Below are 19,337 nucleotides of genomic sequence, written 5' to 3'. Positions count from 1 at the left end.
GGTTTTGCCAGAGCCACAGACTCCCCCGACAAAATGCTTTTATTATTACTTTACTGTTGTGGTATCCAGCCTACAAGTGTTAAACACGTTTGAGAGGTGTGTTCTCTGCAACTGGGCATTTATTAATGTATGATTCTAGAAGGAGAAATGTACCAAACAGCAGAGCTTGAAGGCTTTTTTAGCTGCTGAAGTGCCTGCTGTAGCATATTTCAATGTGATGATTAAAGTTGATTTAGTGCCAAAATGTCCCAGATTCTTCCTTTACACATAGATAAGCCTTACCTCGCTCTACTTTTTTAATGATTAACTTGTTTATATTTCATACAAGTGAAAGCCATGTTGTCTAAGTAAGTACTTGTTTCTTAAAGTAGTTGGTCCTGAAAAATTCTAAAGTGAATTTCATCATACTTTGAAAAAAATCCAGACAGGTGATCTTTATTCTAAGGAATGGTTCAGAAGTTCTTTTCTGAGCTTTCCACCAACCTTCTGTGTCTTCAGAGAGTCATACAGGCCAAAATTATTACAGGGTCAACTGAATGTTTTTTATTTGTTCTCAAGCTCTGTATATGTGTCCCTTCTTTTTTTTTTTATATAGTTCATGTTAGATAGTACCATAAATGTAACTTGGTATGTTTTAATGACATTATGGAAAAAACCAATATTTGATGTGTTTACATATAGTAGTCAAATTAAAAGCCTCCAAGACTGAGTAGATATGACTTTGTAATTAGAAAAGATTGAAAATTTGAAATTAAATAATGTTGTGATACCCAGGAATCAAATGAGCTAAAAATATACTTGAAAATATTTTAATTCAAGCATCACGTTATCTTCAATTTTAGGTAATTCAAAGGTTCCCATATAGGTGTTTTCCTTTTTTTTCCCCCAAATAAATGTATTGCTTTAAAGACCATGAAAAAGCTACCAAAAAAAACCCACCACCCAAACAAAAAAAACCCAACCAACACCCAAAAAAACCCAAAACCAAGAAAATTACAAAAATTACATGAGCTTGAAACAGAAGTTTAGGAAAAAAAAGGTGGGCTTAAGATGTTTTAAGTTACTATTGTAGCAGGGATCAAAGAGAAACAAAAAAACATTTAATCATTTTATTAAGAAGGATTTGCCATACTTGTTGCATTGCTCTATGTTGGAAAGGATTTTACTTTGTAGATCACAAATTCAGACCTACACACTGGGTTTTACAATGTTCGTTTACTGCAGTAGCTTCAGTAACTTGCATTACGTAAATCACTGCAGAAAATTCAAGTTGCTCTCTGTTTCTAAAATGGTTTATTAGCAAATGCTAAAACACGGTTTGTTGTTAACAATTACAAAAATAAACTGTAAAACATTTATAACTACTACTTAAAAAATAACACTTCAGCCTAGAAAACAGATGTTAACTTTAAGGAATGAGCTGTATTGTGTAATGTAAAATTCTTACTGTGTTTACTTACTAATTTATATATTTCAGCAATAGGCATCATGTATTCTGGTAGTATAAAAGAGAGTTTTCTAGGTGAATAATGCAATAATCTGTCCAGTATAAAATTTTTACCATATTAAAAGGGATCAGAGGCATAATAAGTAAGGAATATGACACTGTAGTAAGGGTTTGAGAAGAAAAAAAGGAAAGACAGATGCTGTATTTCTTGCTTCTGTGAGAAATGCTAAAAATGCTGGGTACACCAAACAGAGACTTCTATCTATTGCCGTTCCTTATGTAAATAATTTTGAACCTCAAAGTCCAAGTGTTTCCGAAAAGCAGATCTGTCACGCTGTGTGCAATAAGCCAATAATCATACACTCAGGAGAGACATTGCCTATTTATTTCAGGGTTGCACAAGCCTGGGTGCTCCATGGTTTCCCACAAATCAAGCATGCCGGATCAAAATCACAGTAGGTATTACGTTACACAGTTAAATGTGTTAGTAATAAGTAATATTCAAGCCCTGCAGCTAGTCATTGGGTAGTTTCTTTCTCACTTCATCTTAAAGGTACAGCTCCTTTTAAATTTACTACGCATGCTCAGAGAGTAAGGGGCTTATTTGATTAGACGGCTTTCTGACCTGTGGGTGTGATTTTTAGTATTATAATGAGGATAGTTCACCCAAAGGACACTTAGTTCTTAACCAAACTGGCAACATTGTTCTTAAGATCTAACTGCCCTGGCATGTCCTTGGTTAAAGAATAAGGGCTTTGTATTTTTTCACCCAGCTGAGGCAGGAGTTTTCCCTTTTATCAGTCTCTCAGTCCTTCTCCAAGGATACTGAACATCTGTTATTTTAATTAAAGATAGTTTAGCGTCCTTTAGTTCTAACGCTATGAAGAACATCTTGACCTAATACAATGTTAGCTAAATTCTTTGAACACAAGGGGTTCAGGCTTTGGCAGATAACCTTGCCATCTTTCATACCCCTCTCTTCCCAAACACTTAGTAGACACGGACCACTGGGTGGAGGTCACCTGGTTAAAGGACATGAACTGAATATTGAATGAAACTAACTGGAAGACATGATTTAGGAGTGTACCTGATGTGCTCCAATCACTTACTAGGGAGTATTCCATCGAGCCCAAAGCAAAAACCCTCCAAAATGCTTATCAGGTCTCAAATCTGATAATTTTGCTATATAAACCCAACAGTATTGGCCTGCATTACTTCCTAATGTCAACATTCCCTCAGTGTACTGATTTATTCAGTTGCTCAGCCTTAGGGATGTCATCAACCCCATTCCCAACTGTCTCTTTGCCTCAGTGCAAAAAAGAACTTATTTTCTTACTGAAGGGTTATGGATCCTAATCTCAACAGCACCTAGAAATAATGTCTCAATTCTGAGCAATGTAGTATTTAAAACCCTTCCTGCAGCTAGTAAATATGCTCAGCATGTAACATCCTTACAGGTGTTCAGGCACCTGGCTCAGTCAGCTGGAGTTGCTCATTACCTACAAGGGTGTATACTACCTATGACATCAGCTTTTTGTACAGATTCTGAACCCATCTACCCATCTTTAGAATTCTGTTGTGTGTGTAATCCCAGTCCGAATATCCATGCTGCATATCTAAAGTTAAACTTTTAAAACACTAAAATGAGATTAATATATTTCCTTATATATCATCACAACAAGGGCTGTTGTAATGATAAATCAACTGAGGAGTACAGAGATACTATGTATACACAAACCATACGAATAATAGATAAATAATATATAAATAGAAAATGGACTGCTCAGTAATTAAACTCCCACACCATATTCAGAAACATTACCTATGGAACAGAACCTTATATAAAATGGAACACAAAATACAGACTTGAGTGCTGATATTTAAAAGCCCTACAACCATAAGATCCAGTGGTACGGTGTACTTGAAACTAAATCTCGAACGGGAAGCACATTCAAAAATCTTCATGAAATACTTAAGTACCTTAAAGTTATAAATTATACATATGCCTTTTACTCAGCTACCCTTAAAGCACAGGAAAAAAAAATCCATTGATATTGGAGTGAAAAATCAGTAGCCTGCGCACTAAGTCAAAGCTACTTACATGCCGCCATTTGGTAAACGCCTGGAGTCATGCCACTATAAAGCCTATACAACACTACAGGTCAGCTTCTTTTTAAGCAGTTGATATATATGCCAAAAAAACCCTCTTACATAGCTAGCTTTCTACTGAAATGTTTCTTTGGTATTAAGCACAAAATCAGTGCTCTCAACTGTCAGAAACAAAACAAGCAATTAAGAACCAAACATACCAAGGCAATAATGGTGCTACAAATATTTGGGACACCTTACTTTGAATTGTTATGCAAAATAAAATTATATTCAAAATCCAGCTTCCAGAAAAGTGCTTTATGCTTTGGTAATTCTGTGAAAATTTTATATCAGAAAAAATGTCATTCCTAGATAAATCAAAGTAGCTATTTGTCTTCTATGACTTATTTTAATAAAACCCTAAATAACACTGCTTTATGACTCCAAAGGAATAATGTTCAAAAGAGTATATTTTATGCACTGTGGATAATTTACAAAATCAATGCTTTTGCTTTAACATACAGCCAGAATTCAGAGCATTTATAAGCACATTTTATGTAACTTTTGACACAGTACACATCACTATGATATCTCAAATTAAGGATGGTATTAAAGTTCACATGTGCATGAAACTCAAATTTTAAAAGCCTAGCTATGCCAGATTGTGCTATGTATGTATGTATCTATGTCTAGATTGCTAGATACAATAGATCACGTTCTTCTGTAGTTATGAGTCTAGAAGCTCTTGGAAAGAGCCCAAGTACAGGCACGTACAGTGTTTCGTGCACGGAACAGAAAATTGTGACAGACCGAAGTGCACCAGGGCTGGGGTTCAGCAGGGCCCCACATGCTGGCCCCAGTCACGTCCCGCTTCCTGGGACACCTCCAAACATGAGTTTATGATTCCCTGAGGGGCAAAAGTACAGCAAAGCTGGTCTGTAACAGCAAGTGGTTGGATGCAGACCAGGAGACTCGGTATACAAAAAGCGAACTGGCTAAGCCTTAGGCAAACCTTCTCTGCACGGCACCACGGCCGTCTGCGTGGGCTGCCCTGCTGGGGAAGGGTCAAAGACTGCCCCGTTTTGTGGAGCAAGGAGTAAGTGACATAAACAGTCCCGGGACCAGCCCCCCACGCAGGATCAGGGTGGCCCGTCGACGGGATGAGACCACCGCGGGCCCGGGCCCGGGCCCGAGCCCAGCCCCCGGCCCAGGCCCAACCCCCGGCCCTGTTGCAGTCCCGGGCCCAGGCCCAGCTCCCGGCCCCCCGTGAACGCTCGGCGGGGCGGGCGGTACCCGCCCCGCCCCCGCTGCCCGCCCCGCCCCGCGGGAGCCTCCGCCGCCGGCTGGCAGCCCCGCCAAGATGGCTGCGCTGAGGGCCACTCGGGTGAGCGGCCGGGGCGGGGTGGGTCGGGACGGGCCGGGGCGCAGCGGGCGGCCAGGCGGGCGGCAGCCTGGGGGAGCGCTGCCGGGCGAGGGGCCGGCAGCCCCGGGGCCGTGGAGGGCGGGCGGCTGCCGCGGGGCGAGGCCGCGTCCCGCCGCTGTGACCGCCCGTCCCCGGCCGCGGCGCTGCCCCGGAGGGCAAAGCCGTGCAGGGCTGAGCCCCGCTCGCTGCTCTGTTTGTCCCGTCTCCGCGTTATTGTCTGTGAGTTTATGGCCTGAACCTTCCCGAGGGGGTGTTGTCACCAGCCTTTCTTCAGCTGAGCTGTTGCACAACCTTGGGGCTCTTTATGTGCCAAAGGTCACGCTGCGAAGTCTTTGGGTAAGCCCTGTGGAGGTCTGGCGCCTCCTGCTTCCCGCTTGGAGGGTGGAGGCGGCTCCAGAGCATCAAGGCTTACAGCTCAGGGTATTTTATACAATGCATTTCCTGAAGCGTACTTTTTTTTACTTTCTACGTTGTGACATAAGAAATTCAAGAACAAACCTTTTCTTAGTGTTTGGGGTAATTTGCTTCCCCACAGTGTGATTTGGGTCTTTGTAGAAATGTATCCAATTAAATATTTTTCACTTTGTTTCCAAACATATCAGCTATTCATAACCGTTGAAGGATGAAAGAGACTAAAACAACCTTTTAAAATCAAATTCAGACATGTTTTTGTACAGTACTAAGGCATCCTGAAAATAGCGGTAACAATAATATTTGTGGGCACTGAACTTAAAAAAGCAAAGAAAGCACAATGAAAAAGAATAAATTAATGATAAGTATTAAGAAGAAAAACTTCAGATAGTCTGCTGAGTTATATCCTATTTGGAGTTTAATAACAATAATCACAAAGTGTCCATGGCAGCAGCTTATTAAAAGAAAGCAGATGTGAGCCTGGGACATTATAAAAATATTCTGATATATATTGGTTACTAGGTAGGTTGTCTTTAAAGTCTTGCTAAATCTACATGTAGGTAAAACATCGGATAGAATATATTCACTAGTGGGCGAGAAAATCAGGTTTGATGACCATGTGTATAAATTAAGGAAATATATATTGCTATGTCTCTGTGAACATAAATTTTAATTATGCTTAATTACTTTTAAATAATTAGTTGCACAATACTTAAAAGTGGATATGGCAGTTCAGGCACGCTCAGTGCTGTTAAAGCCTGGGATTCGTGGTACAGCTGTCATGTAAGTTCATGTGAGTGCTGCTTACACAGGAACAAAACTTAAGGTAACCAAGAATTCTTTTGTTGCTGTAGTAGCTGTATTCTACTTCATGTGATATTGTTTCTAAAGAGGGATTCTACATTTAAAGTTGTGCTGCAGTCGGGCTAGTAGCTATAGGACATTTAGGCTGTAAAGATCTTACACCTCATGTTCTGTTTCTCTTTAGCAAATGCTTCAAACCATCGCAGGGCATGGATGGAGGTCACATTGTAGTAAAACTGCTCAAAACTTAAATATAGGCAAATCTGGAGCTGGCTTTAGCTTTGGTAAGTATTACAGTTTTTGCAAGAAATATAGCAATTAAGGGCACATTGCAGAATTAAAAAAATAAAATCCTGTATCGCAGTTCAACATTAATTAAAAATGAAGGTGTTTTTCTAAAGTTTTTTATTTTAAAAAAAATAATGTTTGAAAACCAAAATTACTTTCTTCCTCAGCTCAGATAACTCAGGAATATGTTTAGAGTTTATAAGATTTTCTTCTTCTTTTAACTCATGTCTGTCTTAAGCTTTTTTATTGCCAAAGTGTCTTAGCTTTGAATAATTATCTCACATTGCCACTTCCAATTTTAAAGTAACTAAATGTAGTTGTAGTTGAACTTGGTTATAAGGAAATGTTATAAAGAAATTCATCCTCATCTTTGCATATTGTATGCATGAAGCAAATTTAGTGGGTCAGCAGCTAGATGTGTGGAACAGAATAGCCATCATCTTCAGACGACATCTGCCTCCATTTAATTAGCACAGCATTCTTGTGTCTTTTGGTAATACATTTTATGTTACACAGTACTCTCTACTCTGTTTTCAATATTCTGTGGATAATTTTGTCAGAAGTAAGTAAGTGCATTATAGGTGTTGATGAGAGAATGATGGAGGTTTTTACCCAGGAGGAAGAGGAAGCCGAGCTTTTTTTGCTTCCTGGAGAGGCCCAGAAGTGGTGGTTTGGGTTGTTCTGGAAGGATACTCTTGTTTTCTCTTTTCTTATAGACTGATAACTGGCAAAATTAAAGATAACAGAGAATTTGTGACCTTTTTTTTTTTTTAAATAGAACTTACTGATGAACAGAAAGAGTTTCAAGCTACTGCTCATAAATTTGCTGTGGAGGAAATTATTCCTGTTGCTGCACAGTATGACAGAACTGGAGAGGTAAATCTACCATAGTGTAAGGAAAGAAATAGACTCTTATTTTAACCAGCATAAAATGTTAAATGTTGATTGTGATGAATCAGAAGGTGATTTTCCCTGTCTTTTTCAGTATCCTCTTCCGCTTATAAAACGGGCTTGGGAACTTGGTCTTATGAATTCACACATACCAGAAAGATGTGGTAAGTAAACATTCATTTTAATCTATAAAATGAAACAAAGAAAAGGCATTAGATGAGATTTATATGTGTTATTATGAATTCTGTATAAAATAAACAGTTGCATACTTGAATAATCTAAATTTAATCAGTAGGCAGGTTGACACATACAAGTGTTACTCGGTGTGGATGTAATCAGGAGACAAATTAGACAGATTATGATTTAGTAATTTATGACCAGATTTTCCTACCGTGATTACAACTGCCTAATGTTCCCCTGGTGCACTGTGTCAGCTGATTAGGCAGAGAAATTAGAAGGTCATATTTTGTTCTAGTCTCTAGCACAGGCTGGAGCAATTTAAGAGTTTATTCCAGAAGGACAGTTTTTCAGTTTAGATTAGGTGCAGTGCAGCAGTGCTTTGGCAGTGTTTAGGTATATGAGTAACCATAGAAAAAAAATGTTAAATTATTTTCTTTTTTGCATTTATATTACCTGTAAAAGAAGTTAGGGGGGTGTCCACAGCAGACCCTTTTTTTGGAAGACTAATCAGAAGGTATAACTTGTATCCAAAAAATTAATAAATGAGGTTAAGGAACAAAGAAACAAAAGGAGCAATTGTGAGGACCAGATTTATTCAGCCACAAATTCTAGAGAAACTAAAGGCTGAAATAGCTGGACTACTGCAGTACATAATCACTTGGCTATTAAATGAAAAATTGCAAGTGGCAAATTGGACACCATTCCTTTAAAAGGTCTCCAAGGAACAGCTGGGAAAATACATACTAGTAAGTCTGACATATCATGTAAATTAAGAGCAAGTAACATGAAGTACAGAAATAGTGGGCACGGATAAACGTAATATGCTAGAGAAGGGTTTTTGTGAAAGGAAGTCGTGCCTCCTAAAATCACTGGAGTTCTCAGAAGTAGCTACTAAGTGTGTGAACAAGGGATGCCTGTTTGATATAGAATGCGTGAACTTCCGATATGAGTTTGTCGCAAATACAGATTTGTGGATATGGCCGACTATGCCAGATTATCATGAATACAACCTTGTGTATCCTGCAGACTATATCAAATTGTCAGGAATATGATTTGTTACACAACTTTGGTTAGCAATTTCAGATTTATTAATATTTTTGAGATAAATCACAGTATTAGGTTGTATAATTCTTAACAGCATCAGCCAATTTAAAACAGCAATTTGATGGAATTTTTTACAATCAACATAGCGACTTAGTTAAAGATTTGAGAATGGCAAGGTTCACTCTATTGCTTACATGAAAGAAGTGCACAAAAGAAAGTTGAGGTATACTTGAGTCAGAATGATTCAGAGGGATTGTGGATGCAGGGTAAATGGAGGACCCTCCCATAGAGTCACGAGGTTCAGAAGAGACCCCCTTGCATTCTGTACTCCTTTCAGAGAGAAGTCTAGGTGTGGCTAGGTCCAATCTTAGTCTCAGGCTTGGTCAATGGTTTATGTGAATAGGGATATTATATATATAGTCAAACTGCACACATACATACACACCCCCCAAGGTTAACCTGTGAATAAAATTTCCCTTTTCATAAGTTTCATAAATTATTCACTTTTGTGTGCTGGCATTCATCAGCGCACGGCTGGTGAACCTTGTGAAATCAGGCCTTTGAGTCCTCATGAAATTGTCAGCAGACAATCCTTCAATCCTCATGAAACCTACCCTGAGAGGTGTCCCAGCCCAGGGGGAGATACAGGTTCACATGGCCCACTGCGGTTGTGGTGAGTGCAAAGGGTCTCCCTCTTGGATCGCTATTTATAGGATCGAAATGATTGACTTTTGTCAACATTCTACATTCTGGCCACAATTCTGGCACTCAGGTCAGGGAGCAGATGGCCCAGGTGTGGACAGAGATTGCCTGGTGCCCAAGCCGTTATGACCAAGATAACAACACAATAGAGCTCCTCGTGGGATCTCAGAATGGCCCGGGGGGAGGGGGCTGAAACACCACAGAGTTTCAAAAATCATCAGGTTTCAGAGTGGAAAAATTGGCAGCACAGCCTTGCTGGGTTTTGTGCTATTTGGAATACCTAAAAATAAACTGGAAAAGCGGTTCAATACTGAGGTGACAGAGTTTACTGTTAATACTAAGTTATTCAGTGTAGCAAAGATGAGGCTGATACAAAGAGCTGCAGGAGAAGGTCATGAAACTGAATGACTCTTAAAATGACAAATGCAATTCAAAGAAGAAAAACTGATGCACATGTGAAGGGAAAGAAGCAATCCGAACTTAACAGAGAAACGGTAACTTCTGAACTAGTTACCGCCTCTCAAAGACGACCTTTTTGGGTTCATAATATATAGTTCTGTGAACATCAGCATAATGCTCAGAAGTGGTCAGAACCATAAAATTTAAGGTCAGAAGAGACCTTTAAGGGAATGAAGAAAAAAGCAGAAGGCATAATTATGTTGCTGCCTGAATCCAAATTGCACTTTCCTCTTCAATTCATTATGTAGTCAGATTCTTCCATCTCCGAAGAGTATTGTGGAAATGGAAAAGGTTCCTAAAGGTTGACAAAGATTATAAAAGATGTATTTTCTGTGTGACATGGAGATTCTGTATGAGGAATTACTAAAATGTCAGTGTCATGGAGAGTGTGAAAAGGGATTGATAGTTCACTGTCCCTTTCAATAAAACTAGAAGGCATCAAATTAAATCAGCAGATGGCAGGTTTGAAATAAATGAAAGGAGATGGTTCCACACTCAGTGTGTAGTTAATTTGTGAAACTCATTGCCCCTGGATGATATTGATACTAAAGTTTTACATAGGTTTAAAAAGAGACGGGGCAAATTAACATAAAAAATGTCTGTCAAGGGTTAGCATGACAGAGATACCAAATAGAGGTATCTCTTTGGCTGAGGAAGTCACCTGAAGGCTGGGGAAAATATTTTTGGGGAAGTATAGTGTATTGTTACTGTATTCGTATGTACTTCCTGAAGTGTTTGCTTCTATCAAAAACAGGTTACTGAGTTGGTTGTCTGACTAATATGGACACTTTTACTGTACCCCCACGAGTGCTGTGGTAGCTCAAGAGCACTTTCTCTGCTGCCTAAGAACTCTTAACTCTCAAATGTAAAGGAGTCAAAAAATTCAAGTGGTGCATTCTTGTCACTTCGTGCAACTTGTCACTCATCAATCACACAATAACCCTGGAACTGTGATACGTAATTTTCAAATCACCCGTTACCCTTCTGACAAAACTTTATTTAAAAAGCTTGCATGAGAATGTCTAATCAAACATGGTACACAATCAAATGTATGTGGGGGAATAAGTTTTTGTTAATTAATTTGTGTAAATCAGTAATATGTTACAATTTAAACCCATTTTAGTAAATGAAATATTTCAACTGTAGGTGGTCTTGGCCTTGGCAGTTTTGAAGCATGCCTTATTACAGAAGAGTTGGCTTATGGATGTACAGGGGTTCAAACTGCCATTGAAGCAAATTCCCTAGGGGTAAGTTCTGCTTTTTCTTATGTCCCTTAAACTAGAACCTGTGCGCTTCAAAAAGATGGATTAATGGCCTAAATATGTTCTTTCAGCAAATGCCAGTAATCATTGCAGGAAATGAGCATCAGCAGAAAAAATACTTAGGAAGAATGACAGAGCAACCACTGATGTGTGTAAGTATAACTGCTACATTGTAGAATGTTGCTAAAGCATATAAATCAGTATTACTCCTTTTTCTTTTCCTTTGCTTTTTTTTTTTTCCAGGAAACACTGAAATATACTCACAACTTAGCCCATTTTGGTTTGTAAATAAACAGTGGCATTTACTGAAAGTCAGGGAATAGCTAATGAGATACATGCAATAAGCAAACAGAATATATTACTGGGAAAATCATCCCCATCCTAAGTCACTTACTAAAAATGCCTTTATTTCCCTTTCAAGAGGGGGTGTAGGCATTTAAGAAAAGTACAAGGTTTGTATAAGGAGAAACTCAGCTTGGATGGGTATTAAACTCTATTTGTGATCTTAAATATCATGTAAGCAGTACTTGTAGCATAGAAAGAAGTAAAGATTCATGTGCAATGCATTAAAATCTGAACAACTGAGCCCCATAAAATGAAGGACGCAGTAAACATGTTATTCAGTGCCCTTATTTTCAGATTTTAAAGATCCTCAGCTTTCACATTAGAGTTTGTGAAGCCTGAGGAAGTAATGACTTAAGGGTTGCAGAACATTCTGTTGGATTAAAAGACAATTTTATGTTTTATTACAGATTTACAAAGAAGTTTAACCCATATATGTTTGGATTCTTGCTCAGACAGCTGTTGTGGGGTTTTTTGGGTTGGATTGTTTTGCTGTGGTTTTTTTGTTCGTTTGTTTAATGTTGTGGAGTTTACCATGCAGTTCACTTAAACGTTTTACAGATCAGGTTGATGCACATAGTCTGCGTTAATTTGGCACTGCCTAAAACCAGGACTTCTATTCCTCAAGATTTTGCATTTTATTTTCTTTCAGGCTTACTGTGTAACAGAGCCTGGAGCAGGCTCTGATGTGGCTGGCATAAAAACAAAGGCTGAGAAGAAAGGAGATGAATATGTTATTAACGGTCAGAAGATGTGGATCACAAACGGTGGGAAAGCAAACTGGTGTGTTAACTGTTAACTCATGTTGTATTTTTCTGTTGTAATGTTATATAGTGGCGTCCCCCCTCTGCCCCCGGAGTTAAATTTTTTAAGGATCTTTTATAAACCTGAATGTTCGTTGTGTTTCAACACACTACACTTTAATCTCTGACAAGTTTATCGGGAGAGGATATAAGAATGCAGTCTCAGTGCCGTGCAAAGGCTAAAAAGGAAAATGAGCAATGACATGACAGCTCCTCGCTCAAGAGGGCCTCTCTAATCTTGCTGCTATCAAACAAAATTAATTCTGCTTTTTCTTCAGGGTAGGGCAGCAACAGTATGATTTAACTTGCAAACTACTCGAGGCTCACACTACCAGCTACCTTGCTTTGTAGTTGTGGTGATGGAGATCAGTTCCTTCTGATTCTGCTAGAAACACCTCTCACTTCCAGTGAAGCTAGAAACACTGTTGGATTGTGGTGATACATTTTATTTTCTGAAGGGAAGACGTTTTCCAGCTGCCAAAGAATCGAGATATTGCTGTGGTGTCTATGGAGAGTGCTTTACAATATAAACTTCTTTCATCATGTCTCACATTGTGTTGTGATTCGCAACACGAATTCTTCTTAATTCAAGTGGAAAAACTTCATACATTTATCCAAAAGCTGAATTTTCTAGTTATTTATTTCCTTGTTCAAGGCAGATCCATCAAAGACAATCTACCAGATATCTTTTGACATCACTGAACACCATAAATGTAATTTACAGTTGTTCAATTTCTAAGAGAAATACTTATTTACAACTTACACTTAGAAGAATATAATTAACATCTTTGAAATCAGGAGATAACATTACATTTTGCCTGCAAGAATGTACTTCCTAAGAATTAAATTTTATGTACGTGCTGTGAATAGGTTTCTTTTGTACTATTCATGAAGCTGATAATATCATAAAGACTTACAATACATGGAAAAGGTGGAGAATCTTTGCACGTTGATCTGCAGTTATTTTATTAAATTTTATGAAATCCTGAATTTTTGAAACTTCCTCTCTCCCGTTCCCTCTCAGTTTATTTTTGGGAGGGTCAAGAAGAAAGGGTTGTTAACTTACAGATAGAATTTATTACATGGTATAAGTGGACAGAAAAACATTTAAAACGTTAGCTAAAAAAGGATCTGGTTGTTAATTGTGAGGATAAACTGCATCCCTTTTCTTTGTTTTACACTAGGTATTTTTTGCTAGCTCGTACTGATCCAGATCCAAAAGCTCCTGCAAGCAAAGCCTTTACTGGATTCATTGTGGAAGCAGATAGCCCTGGAATACAAATTGGAAGAAAGGTGAAGACTGTATTTCTTATTTGACAAGCCATTGTTCAATTCTAAACCAATAATGAAACAAATTACAATTAAATAAAGACGACTGTTATGCAACTGAACATTTCCATATGCTTACGTACAATGATCTTTTCATTTCCACAACATACAGAAACTATTCATAAGACATACTTAATTATAATTTTATTAATTCAGATAAGGACTTATTTGGAATGGTCTAAAGTAAGATGACTTTGAACAGCTGCAAAAGAATCTTGGAGAACTATTTTATTGACAAGTGCCAGTAAGTGAGAAGTAGTGTACTTTGAAAGGGTAAGACGCAAGTCGGTCAATTTTAACCATAAACATTGAGCTTTAATTTTAGCTACTTCTGGTTGAGGAGGAGGCCTTGGAGACACTGGTGCTAGTTCTCTCTTTATTAAAAAAAAAAAAATAATAGGGTACTGTTTTCAGTAGTAGGTAGAACTGGATATCAAACATTAGGAAAAGAATCCAAAAACTTGAAAAGCTGATTTATTTATTTACTTGTAGTACACCTTCACTGCCTGCATATTAGATTCTTTACTTTTTCCACTCCCATCTCAAAGGATATAGTTGAACTGGAGAAAGACAAGACTGATTACAGACTGATTTCATGTAAGGAAAAAGTAAACTGCCAAGCTTAGACAAATTAAGGGCATGCTGGTCTGTAAGTGCAAAACTAGTATTTGTCATGTATAGGGTCATTTTTGGATGAATAATTTTTTGGGGAAAAAGCACACCTTATGCTTTGAGTAAACTAAAGAATGAAAACGTACCTTTGAATAATCCAATTTAGTTGCACCTCTGTCAATCTCCCTTTTCAGGAAATGAATATGGGTCAACGCTGCTCAGATACAAGAGGTATTGTCTTTGAAGATGTGAGAGTCCCAAAAGAAAATGTATTAATAGCTGAGGGAGCTGGCTTTAAAATCGCAATGGGAGCTTTTGATAAGACCAGACCACCCGTAAGTATCATTAAGAACTTATTTATAAAATATAGTAGGGATTTCTGATTTTTTTTTTCTGTGCTGTACTCAATGCAGGTAGCAGCTGGTGCTGTTGGATTAGCAAAAAGAGCACTTGAGGAAGCTACTAAATATGCTTTGGAAAGAAAAACCTTTGGGAAAGCAATTGTTGAAGTAAGTGGGGGGAAAGGGGGGTGAGAGAGAGACTATAAATAAAAGCTGTGTTTTCACACCAGATGTACTACTACTGATCTTTAAAGGTTATTCCTTGATTTTTTTAGTTCCTTAATTTTTGTATCTCTGCCATTTATGGGTTTCCAAGTATATGGGTCAGCACCATTTAAATAAACTCAGCTATGTGGTAACTTCAGGAATTTTTCTGTAATTTACCAATGATAATAGAAAGAAAACTCTGCCCAGAAACCTGAATCTTATGTACTATCAGGACACACTTAAGTTCTTCAGTGCTAATAAACAGAAATTTTCAGGAAAGGAAAAAACCACTGAGGTATGTGAAACGACACACAGTATTATTACTAACAGAATACATTACCAATCACACTGCTTACCAGTTTTAAAGAAATAGGAATCAACAGCAAGGTAAATACCAATCTCATAAATAGTAAAGAACAACTTCATAACTCAGTAGTTAATCCCTATGACTAAATGGATTTGAGAATTAAAAACTTAAAAGTCTAATTCAACATATGAGAGCCTGATCCATATTCTGTAGAACTCCTCCAGTACAATTTACTGAGTTTGTTGAAGAGATCGCTTTACTAAGAAGATTATAGTTTTCTTGGATATCATAGAATTTTAAGTGGACAATGTTAACCTAGTTTTATTTCTTCATTCATAGCACCAAGCAGTGTCTTTCTTGCTTGCTGAAATGGCAATGAAAGTGGAACTTGCTCGGATGGCTTACCAAAGAGCCGCATGGGAAGTTGATGCTGGTCGCAGGAATACCTACTATGCTTCCATTGCAAAGGCTTTTGCTGGTGACATTGCAAACCAAGTAGCTACTGATGCAGTACAGATTTTTGGAGGAAATGGATTTAATACTGAATATCCTGTAGAAAAACTAATGAGAGATGCTAAAATCTACCAGGTAAGTAAAAGAGAGAATGTGATCTTTATAGTAATGCATAAATTTTATATAAAATAAACTAATGCTGTTTATTTCAAATCATGATGTACATATATTAAAAAAAAAGTTTTTAGAATGAAAGCAATAATCCTTCAATTTAAAGAAAAAGTCATTCAAATCAGGCAAATTCTTGCATAGAAAAGGCATTGTACTGGACCAAGAAGTCAACCCACATAAGAGAAATAAATTATCTTTTTTTGTTTGTTTTTTTTACCAACGTGGTAACTTGGAATTCTTGGACTCTTAATTCTGAAGCTTTTGAACTCTTAGATTTCCAAAACACCATAGAAAAAACTGATCAAAATACCAATGCTTGCTTTGGTATTATGTAAGTAGAGATAGTTTATGTATAATGTTGTTCTTGAAAACCTCTGGCCCTTCTGTATGTATCCTGGACTGGTGCCTGCCTATAGCTTAGCTTTCCTCTCAGCCTGAACACTAACACAGCTGCTTTACCTTTTTCCTCATAAGTTGCGGGGGTTTTTTATTTCGTTGGGTGCTGGGTTTTGGTTTTTTCCTTTCTGTTTCCAGCCTCTTCAGCATTTGTTGCTGTGCTCTAAAGCTTCTGTTTGAAACTTTGGTATCATAGGCTGGGTAGAATACTTTGGGTGAGATAGCAGCAGCAGAGTATCATGGAATGATTATCTTCCATGTGGTGCATTAACAGAAGTGTGACACAGCTTGGAGTAATTAGCCTTTTTTTTAAACAACAAAACCTGCCCCTATTTAGCCCATACTTTCCTGTAATCCCACTTTTTTTCTGCAGTGTTACTGCCCAGAAATTATTACATGTCATGTCATAATTCTTCTGTAGCATAGTATATGCTAATAGTTCTTTATTCAGCAAGAATAGTTTAATTGTGTTCAGCAAAACCAGTTACCTCTTCACCTCTTTATGACATTAATAGTGACTAGCTAAAACATATCAAAATAGATGATACCAAGAAAAACATGTGGACCATGACCTGTAATGTTAGTTAGCTGTAACAGCTGTCATTCTTAAAATTCTAGGTAGTTAGTATTTCTTACAGCTGACTTTCAAATGAAAACTATTCTCACTAGCCAATAATTTATTTCTCTCTATTTAAGGAATGATAACCACTATTTTTGAATCTAAAGGTTCTTAGAACTAATTGCACCCCGTGAGTGAGGAAATGAATGATCAATTGAACTTTATTATGATTGGGCTTTTTTCTTGTCAGGTTGCATGCTTTTCTAGAGAAAGATGGTGTGAGGGTTAGAACTTTATTTGAAAGCTTAGATTGATTTTACAGGATCCCAGTTATTTAGAATTTCCATTACACTGATCCATCACAAATGCATGGCTACGTAGACTTTTTTTAAAAAAAATTGTTTAGATTAATCAGATTTAGTATTAAATTTTTGGTGTTTTTCTGTTGCACTTCATCCCCAAAAGAATTCAGGAAGGGCTTTTGTTTTTACAACTATTTTGTCCATGTCTGTTGATTATACCTTGCACTTCACTGTGCTTTATTGTATTGCTGCCCAGTTCCAGATGGTATGTGCTTTTGGCCATATGTTTCGTGTACAAAAATGTGGTTTTCCAACTTCTGTTTCATATATTTGATCTTTTTCAGTATCACACAATTCTAATACTGTGTTTACTGGTAACATTTTTACATGTCCTTACTCTGCTCTAGATTTGTCTGGCTACAAATCTAGGCTACTCTGGTAAAGACTCTAACTTAGTTTCCTTTCTCAGATTTGGAAAACTTCCCTTCTGTAATTATCAGTGATTCTTAAAACTGTTTCCATTGGCTTACCAAACAAAACCTTTTTTGTAATTACTTAAGAAGATCATGAGTTTTGATGTCTTTACACTTGAGTTCCATGGCTGTCTTCATCAGTAAGTAATTTCGTGCAATAGGAGCAGACGACTAGATTGCAGGAATAGCTGCTGAGGCCCCTACAACACAATGATAAGACATTTGGGCACACTGGGTTCAGAGCAAGCCCGTCTGGTCCCTTGGACTGTACGTCACCAATATGCATGTAATTGTAAGGGTCGCGTTGTAGGCTTGGACCATTATGTTGACACTAGGGATTGGTGGGTATTTGGTATATAGAGAAAGCAGAGCTTCCATTTCAGTTTGCTCCAAAAGGCACCTAGTATTCACAGAGCACAATCTGCTCCATGAACTGGATCAACATGGGGTAAGCAGCAGTCAGAAGACTCCCTTTGTGAATGAACAATTTCTTCTGCGCCAAAAAACTAAAGTGAACACAGGTTATAGCATCTTTATTTTCAAAAAGCTTTGTCAGTTTCTTGGGAATATTATTCCTGGAAGTGAATGAGAAAGTGAATTTGCATGAATTTGAGCAATTTGCTAAACCAAATTCTGGCAGAACTGGGAGCTGAAACACTTAAACCCCTAAACTACGTTGCCTCATTATGCATTACAATCAAATCACTGTAATCAAATTTTGATTTAATGTAATCAATTTGAAATGAAAATAATAATATAAATTGTATTACATTGCAGTATACCTGCAGAGCATACGGCCTCCTTCGGCATTACAGCTTCATATATGCTTTGTTGCCGATCTTTGACTTTGCTGCCAGCAAACAAATAGAACAGAGGGATGATACAGACTGTTTCTAGAAGAAAATTCAGGAATAAATGATTTAAAACCAAACCAAAACAAACCCCCAAACAAAACTGTATGGGAGAGTTAACAAGAAGCAATGGAAATAAATGGATCAAAGAGAACATTTGGTATGACCTTGAAAGGCTAATAAAAAAAACCCAACACTTTAAGCAAAAGTCACCTCCTCCCTCCACCTATTGTTTTAAGTCCTACTTTGTAAAACCTAAATTATGTCTTTTTTTCCTCAGATAAGAAATTTTCCTCATCCTTCTTTACCGACCATGACTGTTTATTTTCATGAGAACCTTACTGAATTTAGATAAGAGGACCTGAGAGAACAAGACTGTCTCTCTCGTGTGTGTGATTTATTCCATTTAGCCCACTATAGTCACTCTGTCACACTGGAATTTTCTGTTTTCTCTGTCTTCCTGCACATCCTAATCCACACTGGATTAATGCCATGAAGGTTTTAAAATGTAGATCTGTTAAAACCTTTTTAAAAATCATCAGCTAACATTATTACAATTCTTCTTTTCAGATTTATGAGGGAACTGCTCAGATTCAAAGGATGATCATAGCTCGTGAACATGTTGGCAAATTTAAGGCTCAAGGAAATGTATGAAGTGTGTCTGGTGCTGCTGTAGTGTCCTGTGTTTTCATGGAAGAGGATTTTGGTGCATTTCTCCAATAGCATTAAAAAGGGATGGAAGAAAAAAAGAAAAACAACTTTCCTTCAGAATCTTTTTTTTCTGTACATTATTAAGGACTACTTCTGTTCTCCCTGTCCAGTCAGTCACTTCAGTCCTGACGGACAAAGCTGGTATTTTATAAACATTCTGAATTCCAAAGTGATCGGTTGTTGAAATACAAAATGGGCAAGAAATGAGAACCTTACAATGCAGTTTTTTCTCACTATACAGTTAGATGACCAGAATGTTATTTCTGAGAGTAGTTGCTGCATTTTAAGAGAAGTATGCTTGGTTTTTATTAATTTTGCTTGTCACATAACTTAAATTGTATTTTGGCTAAGTTGTCCAGTGTCTGAAATATGTTAATAGCTGTACTTCAGTTCCTACCACGTTACTGCCCACAGCAGCTGAATACCCTTTCCAGTCCAGCAGTATGAAGGCCTGCATTGCTATTGTCTGCATGTGTAATGG

The 19,337-nt window shown here is 37.6% G+C and overlaps 1 protein-coding gene across 1 annotated transcript; it reads left to right on the top strand.

The window, feature by feature from the left end:
• Positions 1–4,810: 4,810 nt before the first annotated feature.
• On the top strand, positions 4,811–19,206 carry ACADM (acyl-CoA dehydrogenase medium chain). The gene is made up of 12 exons (XM_075097274.1): positions 4,811–4,919; positions 6,358–6,457; positions 7,240–7,337; positions 7,447–7,516; positions 10,884–10,984; positions 11,071–11,151; positions 11,994–12,124; positions 13,329–13,437; positions 14,280–14,420; positions 14,499–14,594; positions 15,280–15,528; positions 18,716–19,206. Exons 1-12 carry the CDS (start codon positions 4,896–4,898, stop codon positions 18,797–18,799), a joined length of 1,284 nt encoding a protein of 427 aa, XP_074953375.1. The 5' UTR covers positions 4,811–4,895; the 3' UTR covers positions 18,800–19,206.
• Positions 19,207–19,337: the final 131 nt, after the last annotated feature.

The sequence above is a fragment of the Phalacrocorax aristotelis genome, chromosome 6 (assembly GCF_949628215.1).
Source record: "Phalacrocorax aristotelis chromosome 6, bGulAri2.1, whole genome shotgun sequence".
Classification (NCBI taxonomy): Eukaryota; Metazoa; Chordata; class Aves; order Suliformes; family Phalacrocoracidae; genus Phalacrocorax; species Phalacrocorax aristotelis.
The sequence above is the reverse complement of the archived record's forward strand: the minus strand, read 5'-3'. Positions and strand labels throughout refer to the sequence as shown.